Raw genomic sequence first — 12,047 nt, forward strand, 5'->3', positions numbered from 1 at the left:
CAGCGTTTGGATGACTAAAAGCTCTTTAAACTAACAATATCAGCTAGACCTAGCTCTGTATGGCACTATTCATTATTAGGCTGCAAATCATTTCAGGCGAGAGCTCACTATAACATCCCTGTTCCACACACAGGGAGACCAACATACAGCATGAGGTTGCACAGAAGGGCTGGTGGAGCTCAGCCTGCTAGGAGAGCCAGAAGTCAGCAGAACTTTTTACTTCATGCTTGCTGGTGGATCTCATTGACGGTGGAAGATACCACCTGCCCATTCACACTGTCATGGACAATTGCCTTGATCTTTCGATTGGTGAGCCCATCAAGTTCTGAAAGACAGAGAAAGGTTTATTAGACAAGCAGTGCTGAGACAAGATGATGCAGGGAGAACTTCATTTACAATAATTTACCAGCTACCTCCTCCACTGATTTATCTTTACATGTTTCCCTTCAAGTCAATAGTTATTAGTGCTCTCTGTGAAATGTGCAGCCAGAAAGTCACTCTGAATCTTGTCCAGGTCAGGGCAAATGAGTAATGCAGCTACATCCCAGCCAATGCAAATCCAACTTCAGAGCAGATTAACCTAAATGTGTCTGTAGGTCATGCTCCTGCCAGAATGTGAGTTTCCAGACATGCAGATTTTCTGTTTGCTCTCAAGCCTAAGCTTTAGTCACCAAATGGAGTCTCTGCCTCCTCATTATACCATAAAAGCTTTAGTCTTGAGCCTGAGCTTTGGACAATGTCTGTGACTAACAGAGGTCAGTCTGAAGACAGTCCCCGAGTGGGTAGAGGCAGCAGAATGAATTCTGAAGTGCAGCTCTTCACCAGAGCAATGAGTTCCTGTCAGTTATTGTCAAATATGGCCTAGACAAGATGTAACTGCCATGCAAACCTTCCATGATTCATTCATGTACAGCTAAAGTTATTCTGAGAAACATTTGATTGGAAATTACAGTAATTAAGAGTCTCTGTGAAGAGCAAAAAAATAAGGGACTTTCACCTTTAGCTTTTGATTCAGATCTTCTTGCTATCCTGTAAAGACAATAAAACAGAAAAAGCAATGATTATGCTGAGTTCAAGAAGTTCATCCCCTCATCTCACTGACTATAAAGAGATCTCCTACCACTGTGAAAAAAGTTTGGTTTGGCTTTGGTTTTTTTAATACTATGAGAACTTTCCCTCTTTGGTAATCTTAGTACAGAGCTTAAGTCTCACCTTAAAACTTTTCCTGCTTACATTCAGTTTTGCTTTCCCTGGGGGCAGTTGCAGTGGTTTTCGGATGTTCTGAGTTGCTTAAGTTGATCCCATTTTGGCTTTTGAGAAATAGCCCTGTACTTTATAAAGGCTGCTAATCTTCCCTTTTCTGGTTTTGTATGAATAAGACATACTTTGTGTAAAAGGTAAGAGAATAAAGAATAGAGAGGCCCAAAGATTTCTGAGTGCAGAGATGTCAGACAAGGCAGAGGTGGTGAAACCAAAACGCCCATCACCAGAGGGGTGTGCTGGTGTTTGTAGCGGCGGGTGGCATACCAAAAGACATCTAAACTTGTCTCCAGGCTTCTTTTTGATCTAGAACTCATTTTGAAGATAGGAAATGGCTATGAATTTTACTGAAATTGGTGTTTTTCCTATGCTGGTAGGCATGCAGTGGGAATGTAGATTTATTTTTTTTAATAAAAGTTTATATTAATTTAGGTAGTCCAAGTTTCTCTGTATAGTAAGTGGCTCAAGCCTTTTATGTGATCCATCACATTAAAATACCAACCCTTGATGTACGATGGAACTCAGAAGCTTTGATTAAACATAAACAAACAAACAAATAAATAACCCAAATATGAGAACTCTCATCTGTTCCAGCCAGGGCAGCTTTGCCTTACCCGTCAACATTCCCTTCCAGCAGCAGGCGGTAAGTGGAAATTTCCTTCTCCAGGCGGGTTTTGATCCCAAGAAGAACCTTATATTGGTTATTTTGCTGCTTAATGTCATGACGAACCTGGCTTAGCTCTTCCTCACATTTGGAGATGATGTGCTGCATGTTTTGAAGTGCAGCAGCATAGTATTTCCGAGTGTCAGCCAGGGTGTCTTCCAGCATGTGTTTCTGATGGAGCAAATAATACCAATAAACTTATTATTATTCCTCTGGTAGCTGTAATGCAGAAATGCCAGCAGATTTTGTCTCTAGATAGAAGATGACAACATTAAGACTGTGGTAATTTAAACACTTATTCATTTGCATGACTATTCATGTGAAGACAGCAGAATCATGAAGCTGTGTTGCGTGTGAGAGGCAAAACCTCAGTAATTTATCCCTGCCACATTCTTTCTGCTCCAAAGCTGTGCTCCTCTAACTGTCCAGTCTTCTGCCAGTTTCAACATTTACAGTCCAAAATTGCTCCACAGTCTCCAGGTCACGGATGTGTGAGCTTTAACCTGTTCAAGAGCTGACAAATACCTTGGAAGATTCCCCACCAACATTTTCCAGAGTTCACATATTTCATGCATTATAATGGCATTGTAAATATGAGATTTGTATTATTATCTGTCTTCCTGCACAATTGTTCTTCTTTTTAGATCATGGAGTCTGCTATCCCATCTCTTCTTTCTCTTCTCCCTATATTTCACTTGGAGGAGACACAATTTTCACTTCTTTGTGATAGTTGCTGAATCTGTTTTGCATATTCTGGCAGTCAGGCATGGTCCAAATCCTTATTTCCCCAACACTTTAATAACTACAAGAAACTCATGCTAAGCTGTGGATTTAAATGAAGAATTGGGCCATGACAATCCATGAGAATATATGAAATAGCAACAACTGGCCCAGGGTGTCTGCAACAGGTACCTTACTCATCTGTGCCTGCAGCTCGATGTCCAGGGACTGCAGAGTCCGTGTCAGGTCCTTGATCTCGTTCTCATTGCGCTGTATCTGTTCTGGATTCAGGGTTGCTGCCAGAGATGTGGCTGCACTCTGCAGAGTAGAAGCAAAAGAATAAAGCTCCCTGACTCTGGTTAGTCACTACAGCAAACAGGGAGCTGGGAAATGAGTGGAAAACAGCTGTTACCTGTTCTTTGTACCAGCTGTCAAGGCTCTGGCGATTCTTTTCGATGATGGCTTCGTAATCTTGTCGGATTTCTGCTAGAATTTTGGCTAAGTCTTCAGGAGGTGCTGCATTTACTTTTACATTGACTTTGAAGTCTTGTGATGAACGATTGGCTTCCATGTCCTATTAATATATTAGCAGAGGAAGTAAGGAACTTGTTTATGAAAGTGGAAAGTTTTCCTTCCTGCCTTGTCTTCTTTGGTTCCATCCTCTCAAAATACCCCAAATATTTCTTTTTCATAATGGTAGGTTAATTGTTAGATACATTCATTTAACACAATTTGGAAAAAAAATATATATGAATAATACTATAATGTGACTTAAACCTGACTTAGATCTACTTCTGTGGCAGAACTGTGCCAGACAACTCAATAAAAACCATGTGAGAAGATATTTTTATGTAATGTTTCTGCAAGATACATACTTCATGAAGAAGCTCTGACATTTTATTTATCTGTTAGTAACCCAATACCTTTGATGAAAATCTAACAGTAATTTCATCTTTCTTACCCTGTATGTTAATATTTATGGAACTATAACTAAGTTTACAGGAGAGTAATGTAAAAGTTCTGTGTAATTGTTAAAGGAATAATTGGATTAAAGCATATAATTACTGTGTAAACAACATAATTACAGGGCAAGTCAAGCAGGTATGGCAGCATTCCTTTCAGTGTAGCACAATCTTAGGTGCTAGGTACCATTTTCAGAAGCGTCCAGGCAAAGTAGCATTTCAGGGTATGACATCACGGCCTCCGAAATGCAGATCAACTGGACACACTGTGTCTCTCTTGGTTTCCCCATGCCAAGAATTGTGTTGTTATAGCTGTTCAGTAGTATCTTTGGCTATGAGGGGATCAGCCAAAGACAGCTTCGCCTACTGCTGTGGAACCCTTGTGTCTCTGTGCTCCATTTTAATGATCTGCAGATACTGAGCAGGGTCTTTGGTTCTACACTAGGTAGTAACAGCTCAAAACAGCATCAGATTGAGCAAAATGAGAACAGCATGTTCTCAAGCAGTGGTATTATCCACATGGGAATAAACAGACCATTGTGGTAGAGCTTTGGCAGAATTCAGAGCAGCATGTTTTCTGACAATTAAGAAGTATTATCTAATTATCATGCTTTGGATTTTGCAAGAATAAGTACTTTTACTTGACTTCCCCAACCACACCGACCATTCTTTTTCATTTTGATCCTTCAAGAATTCAAAGTCTGTTTAATTCAGGTCAGCCTGCTCTAGGTGACCCTGCTTGAGCTGGAGGTGGACAAGGTGACCTTGAGAGGTCCCTTCCAATCTCAACCACCCTGAGCTTCTGTGATTCTGTGAAATGATGCTCCAGAATTGTGGGGAAAGCCTGTGGTGAGTAAAACTCAGCATCAACCAGTAACATTTGCTATTTACTGGAGATCTGAGTATTTATACCTAAGTATTACTGAGAACATTTCTGTCAACTATCTAAGTTATTATTAGCTGTGTGTGACACATGGGTAGGTGACTAGAAGAGTGGGAGAAACTGCAGCAATGCATTATCCCTTCTGAAATCCCAGTTTAGTTGGTACAGTAGTACACAAATGACGTGCCTCATCTGGCTCTCATTGGCTTATTTAGAAACATTATTAGGTTCTGAATCATCAATCCCATTTATAGATTGTGGATCTTACTCAAAGTTAATTACACGGTACGCAAGATTTGTGTGATAGGATTCTACCAAGTGGAACTTTTTCTACCTCCTCGTGGTCTTTCCGCCTGAGGATGTGCTCTTCCCTCAAGCCTTCAATTTCCATTTCCAGGTCTGTTGTAACAATGGTCAGGCCATCGAGCTCCTTGCGCAGATTCTCCACGTCAAGCTGCACTCCCTGCCTGCGAGCCTTCTCTGCTTCGTACCTTTGTGTGCAAAGAGAAGACAGAGCATGCTTGTTGAGAACAGACTGCCTCTTGTTTCAGTAGCATCCAAGAGAAGCATACTTGCTTAAGTCCTCTACATAGGGAACTAGGGAGAACAAGAAACCAAAGGCATTCTGTTTCTAAAATACATCCATTGCATATTGTTGAATAATGTCCAAAATAAGCTTTTTTTATTGTTTTCTTTCATCCTCACAACTCCTGCTCTATGTGTGAAATGATAGCCCTCTTTTATTTTCCTTTTTGCATTTTAATATTCCCCAGGTTGTGAAAGCTTTGAGAATATGATTTTCAGAGTTTTGCCAATGCAGATGTGAGAACAGTATCAGCAATCAGTGCCTTCTGTAGTGTTTTCAAAATGATAACTTTTCAGTCCTTCAGAAAACAGAAAAAATGTCGTGGAAGCCAGTTACTACCATTCCTGTCTCACCTTTGCAGCTTGCCATCTGTGGTGTGCCAAAGTCAGAAAGACTCTGATGTATCTTCCCTTTTGCTCCTCAGAATCTCTCCTTTTACTTCTTTTTTTTGGGGGTGGGGGGAGAGGGGGAGGTGTGAGGATGGGGGTGGTGTCTATTGGTGTTTCCACATTCAATCCATCAGACTCATTCTGATTCCAGTCTCCCAAATTAGTTCCACTGTTTCATTTTTATGAGACTATCCAATCATACAGTGTTCAGAGTCTTTAAGTTTGTTCCAATATTACCAAGAGCTGAGGGGTTTTTAATAGCTGATCATCATCTGTTGAAAATAAGATAAATCTTGCTCGTTCCTTAGTCTAACTTACAGAAACAGGAATTCCTTTCTTTTGCCAAGATCTGCCCAGAAGTTTTCTGTCCAAACATTTTGGCTTTTCAGTTGGTCAGCAATGTACTGAAAAACCAAGCTGTGTACTGGTTGCTGAGGAAGCACTGCCCCAGAAGTTCTTTGAATTCTTCTGAGAGGCAAAACTTAGAAGAATCCAAAGCAGGAGATACTGAAGGACAGGTGTTTCCTGCAGAGCTGGGCAGAAGAGGTGAGAAGGACAGGAAATAGATTTGGGCTGGACTGGGGAAGCAGAGAAGAGTTAATTTGTTTTCCCAGATGACACTTTTAAATGCCTTTTGTCACAAGTATCAAGTGTTGGCTGTAAAACCTGCTCTTCAGGACCTGAACCAAGTATCATAAACACGGTGACTCAGGATTGTTCAGCAATCATTTGTGGTTTTTACATCCTTTTTATCCTTTGTTTTTGTTTTGGGTTTTTTGGGGTTTTGTGGGGTTTTTTTTCTAGATTGGTTTTATTTATCCAGTATCACCAGAAACCCTCAGTAAAATCAGTTTCATATTGGATTATCAAGAAAAGGCAATATTCTGCTTAATCATCTTTCAAACTTAATCAGGAAACCAAAGAAGAGCTTACTTGAGCCTGAAGTCTTCAGATGCCATGTTAGCATTATCAATTTGTAAAAGGATACTGGCATTGGTGATCTTGCCATCCTCAATCTGGAAAACAGAACCCAACAGGACACTCAGTGTTGACATGTGGTGATGGCAAATAGCCTGTGCTGTTTTAGACTTCCTGGCACTTGTAGAAAGCATCTTGAGTAGTAGAAATGCCATGTTAAGGAGAGTACATGAATAGAAGCAGCTTAGTTTCCTGATTCACTTACATGTTTAACCAGTTTGTGTCCATAATCTTACATTTATCTTATTTTTTACTTTTCTGGATATGAAGCAAGAGTCATCATCTTTTCCCTGGGCAGGAATTTATTGTGAATAATATTACACAAACTTCACGGTATAATACAGAATAACAATCACTGTCTCCCTCTCTCTTCCTTTCTTTCTCCCTCTCTCTCTTCCTCTCTCTTTCTCTCTCTCTCTCTTCCTCTCTCTTTCTCTCTCTCTCATTTTGATTCTGGTTACATTGTTGGAAAAGCAGCCTTGGTCATCTTTAGTGTGAAGAACCATTAAGCTGTGTCTGAGTACAATCAAAATGCTGGCATGAATCCTGTGCTAATAATTAAGCATGTGCATGAACACCTTGGTGAACCGATGCTGTGATGCAGAGGCATAACGATGATAGTAGCAGCAACTCATGAGCAACCAAACCCCTCAGATCCACCCTGTGCTTAAGTCTGGAGCTGCATGGGTTGCCATTTTGTGAATAACACTGGCATTTAGTCGTCTTGGTCCAATCAATTAGTGTCCAGTAGCAGGGAGTGATTAGTTCATGTTTCAGATTTTGCTATATTGATAGTTGCTGTCAAAGGTACTTGAGAAAAGTACAAGCCATCACTTGTTTAGTGTGTTCAGCATGTACTGAAAAGACTTCTAAGTCCCCGAAAACTTGACATATCTTTGAGCTATAGATCTGATCATCAAATCTCAGTATTCTGTTCAAAAATCTCTGGAAGAATTCTAGCAGGAAACAATACAGAATTAGCAGGAAGTAACAGTTGTTGGATGTCCTTTTCCAACAAAGAAGAGAGAGAAGCGTGGTTTCAGTTCCTACAGCTGCATTCACTCAACACTTCCATAGCAAAACAAGGTACATTGTGGCTCTACAGAAATCATTAGCCGTTCACAGAGCTCTCAGCACCTAGAAGTGAAACTTCCCACACCTAAATGAATCACAAAGAAACAAGGAAATGGCAAAATTGTCCTGAAGTGTCAAAAGTTTATCTCTCATAGAAAAAAGAGGGTGCCTGTGGAATGTTTTAACTAATCCGTTAACAGACTGAACATTCCTGAGCAATTAGCAGCACACCTCGGATAGTGCCCTGGGACATGATCAAGGCTGGAGAAGAAGAGTAACAATACCCTGAATGTGTCCCTGCCTGGAATTTATTGTCAGAGAAGAAACAATTCTTGAATCCATGCTTAGAGGATGGTAAAATTTACTGTGGAGGGAAACAAGGCAAAGAAAAACCAGCATGGGAGTTCTCCAGCTTTGTGCCATTTCATAATCATGCCACACATTTATAGAAATGCTTTATGACTCTCTGCAATATGCAAGAATGAAGAACATACAGAGGAGTTACAGCTATCAGTGCTTTGCCAGCTGCTGTCCCATACCAATTGCTGTGCCAGTTAGCAGAGCATTTCAAACACCAACCTTTATCTGTTCAAAATTACACAGGTTTGTTCACCACATCCATCGGGAATATGGGTGCATCACTAATAGCAGTCTGCAAGCTTACAGATAATTTAAGATCTCACACATTAATATGTAGAAAATACACTCAAATTCCTTCTCAAATCACATTTTTTTCAAGGCTTCCTGCACTGACTTCCTCTGCATGTCTGTATCTGTTGTCCAACAGCATTGATCCTGTCTTCCTGAATGCTCTGTAAATCAGTTTGCTTATGTAGTGGTGTTAGATGTTTCAGTGAGACATCTCCCTGAAGAACTGGTGCTATTTTACTCTGTATCCAGGTTAGAAGGGAGTCGGGCTGGAACAAGGCAATTCACTGCTCGTCTGGCATGTTCATCCAGGGTTCAGGTAACCAGTGTGGGCCAGAAGGCAGGACCCAAATGGTTATATTCCTCCAAGCTTAGACAGCTCATACAGCACAGACTTTCGGGGCTGTTGGATATAGGATCCTAAATTTCATCTAAATTTCATTTTAGGTGCTAAATTAATTCCATCTTTTTAATTTGTGTTTAATTAATTGAATTATGGTTGATAAATAGATGCTATATTTTCTTTAATTTACTGACAGTCACGGTGCTAATTGCAATAATTTACAGAGAAAGTAAAAATTCTGGGTTAAATCACTGAATTGTCACCTGTAAGTAATCATTTAATAGCCCTTCCTCCCCAGTATGAGCACTTAATAACCCTTCTTCCCCAGTATGAGCACCGTGTTCAAGACATACTGCTGAGACAGCTGCTAGTCCAGTACATGCCTGTGGCCAGCGATAGCTGGTTAAGTGGTGAGCAGTGTTTGGGGTACAGCCTATTCAGAAGTCAGGGCTTCACTCCACTCAGTGTTATGTTTTTAGTTTTACGGCCTTCCTAAATCTTTCTGGTTTATTAATTCCAAATCCATGTGAACACATTTATATTCTTGATGAACAAGCTTTGATCTCTGGATCAGGGTTTTTTTTAAAAAAGTACTGAAGTGATATTGGGAGTTGACCTTTCTTATTCTTAAAAACAGAAATAGGTGATGACAATTCTGGCTCTCCTTACACATTGTCTGTGGTCAGAGCACCTCATCTTCTGCCTGGAGGCAACACATTTAACAGTGAGCAGGGAGTTTGATTAAGCCCTGGCCTCAATCAGCAAAGATGTGGGATAGTATAATTTCTGAGCCTTTTTGTAAAAAGATTTCTTAGAGTCTGGAGAATGCCAAGAAACTGTATTATAAAAAGTGGAGGGAAAACTGCAACATCGCGTTTGGAATAGCTTTGGTTTTGCCCCATATGGCTGTGTAAAGTTAATTACGCTGATTAGTCACACAGATGGTTGCAGTGCTAAGTATGATCATTATGAATACAGATTAATATTATGCTTAAATTTGAAGACACGTGAGTTTGGGAGATTGAAAGAGTTACTGTTGAACGTTAATATTAACTACGGGCAGGAACCAGAACTTCTCCTTTTAATTATAGTGAAAACATCCACAAGGAATTTGTCACTGCTATTTTCCTAATTACAATGAAGTATTTTTCCATCTGATTACATAAGCTCATTGGACCCAAACTCCAGTAGTTTCATTGTCTGCTACCACAGGAATCAAAGAAATGAAATGCAACTGTACGTTAGAGAAAGCCTGTGTGAAGGCAGGCAGGCTCCTCAGTCTGCCTGTTTTGTAATTTGCTCGAATACATGTGCAGTCAGAAGGAGTAAATTCTGCCAGACATAGTTACTCAAACCACAGTTTCATGTACAGAAACGAAGACTTGGCAGCAGACAAATCTCTTTATACTACCAGCCTTTGCAGAACCTTCTTGCCTTCTTCCAGCCTTTCTCACGCCCTGTTCTTGTGAACACAGCCAGTGTTTATGCCCAGGTCCTGTAACCATTTTCATTAATATTTCTAACATTTTAAAGGTTTTCTTTAGCTGTCTTTAAAGGAAAGCCATCAGCACAAGCGAGTACCCAGATTCCTTAAAAGAGCAGAGAATGACATAGTCACAGCTCTGACTTACCTGTCTTTGCATGTCAGTGACGTTCTGCTCGTACTGGTTGAAGTCATGCCTCTTTCCATGAGACTTTGTCTTGTGCCATTCGAGGATGCAGCTTTCCAGCTGAGCGTTGGCCGCTTCCAAGGAGCGGACCTTGTCCAGATAGGCAGCCAAACGGTCATTCAGGTTTTGCATAGTCTGTTTCTCATTCCCACCCAGGAAGATGCTTTCCCTGTGGTGCTCTCCGAAGCCTCCCCAAGGTACCCCTCCTCCAGCAGCCAGCCAGAGGGGTCTGGCAGAGGAGAAAGAGGTGTGTGTGCTGCTGGCACCACCATCTGCACTTGAAGGTCTGTAAGAAGTTCCTTGCTGGGCCAAACCGCACCCTGTGCTACCCCTGAGGGACCCAGAAAAAAACTGAAAAGGGCCTTGGCTGGTACTCATGATTAGCTCTGTTGTGAATCTAACGCCGTGTTTGACTGCCTAGCACTGAGCAGCTCCTTAGCCTTCCCTAAGCAGCTTTATGCCTTTTCCTGTGGGAGTTTCCCTCGATGAATGACTACGGCAACAAGATTGTGTCATCATGAAACGTGCTTCCTCTTGGTCAATTCTGAAGCATTTATGAGCCTGCACACACTGTTGTTATTTGGAATCACAGCCACATACCCGATTGCTTTCCTTTTGCTTGGTTTTTTTCTTTTTCTTTTCATATTCTAATCGTGAGGTGTGGCTAAAATCAGTAGGTGTGGAACAGGATCAGTTCTGCCTCCCAGTTTTTTCTAACCCTGTAGTTAGTGTGCTATGTCTTCCTGGTCAGGAGGGGATGCACATTTATTCTGTAATGTGCATTACAGAGTAGATGGAGAGCTGGGGCAGGGATGGCTCCCTCCAGATCCTTTCTTTCTGTTGTAATTCTCAGGCTTTGGAATTACAAGTCTGTGAATCCTGAGGTGTAGCATGTCCTACCAAGCTGTCGTTAGGTCCTTAGCGTACCGAACTGCTTCAGCCTGTTTGAGACATGAGCCTTTAATGAAGTTATCCAACCTCTGCCATTTGACTAAAGCTCCATCTAGAGCGAGCAAGGCCCAGATGTTCACTTCAGCAGCCCATTTCTGGTTGAAATATGTGAGAATTAGGTACTTCATATTTTCTAGTGATGTTTTCATGACTCAAGGTGCAGCCATGTTTCAAAAGTCTTGTTGAAATAGGTAGCAATGCAGGAATTTCTTGCTGTCACTGGCATTAATGGTATCCAGATATTTATGTGCTTAGCTATAGAAAGAATTTAGAATATGAGTTCGTAACACTACTTGAAAAATTCAAGTGATGATGTAAAGGTACCATCCCTAAAACTGGCCTGGCAATCATGCAGAAATAGTCTTTCTCAAAAGTTCCTTTAGCCTTGTGTGGAAATGTTTCTAGCAAATGCAGAGCGGGCAAGTCCGGCTGCTGCAGAGGTTTTCATGTTCCTCCTGCTGAAAAGCTGGGGGTAAATGTAAAGTGCCCCTGGCAGCAGCTGGGGTTGTGGGTCTGTCCTGCTCTTCAGTCGTTCAGATGGTGGCTGGGGGGCAGGATGGAAGAGCTGGGGAGAGGTGGAAGACTGAGTGGGCTGGCAGAAATGAACGGTGCAGCTGCTTTTCCTTACAGGAGCTGCAGGGTAAGCTCTTTAGAAAGGTCTTGCTTTGCACCGGCACTCATGCTGAACGGCAGGATCGGAGATGCTCACAGACCAGGTTTGCACTGTCCTGGGAGAACCCTCAAGGGATGGCTTGTTCCTCTGTCCTATGTGAAATGTTTAGTACTGAGGAATTGCGGCACTTGGTCCTTTCCTGGGATGCCTCCCAGGTTCAGGCTCTGACTAGGGCGGGATTTGAGCTCCTCCTCGTGGCTCCGTGTCTGCTCTACTCAGCACCTCTTGGTTCTCTGTTATGTTTCC

General features: G+C 41.5%; 1 protein-coding gene across 1 annotated transcript; it reads right to left on the minus strand.

The window, feature by feature from the left end:
• Positions 1–221: 221 nt before the first annotated feature.
• On the minus strand, positions 222–10,758 carry KRT23 (keratin 23; the record flags this gene model as incomplete). The annotated part of the gene is made up of 8 exons (XM_084275746.1): positions 10,139–10,758; positions 6,398–6,480; positions 4,824–4,980; positions 3,057–3,218; positions 2,837–2,962; positions 1,875–2,095; positions 998–1,029; positions 222–325 (listed from the first exon to the last, which is right to left on the minus strand). The coding sequence occupies exons 1-8, from the start codon at positions 10,553–10,555 to the stop codon at positions 222–224; spliced, it is 1,302 nt and encodes a 433-aa protein (XP_084131872.1). The 5' UTR covers positions 10,556–10,758.
• Positions 10,759–12,047: the final 1,289 nt, after the last annotated feature.

Source organism: Gallinula chloropus (genome assembly GCF_964237585.1).
Source record: "Gallinula chloropus genome assembly, chromosome: 26".
Taxonomy (NCBI): Eukaryota; Metazoa; Chordata; class Aves; order Gruiformes; family Rallidae; genus Gallinula; species Gallinula chloropus.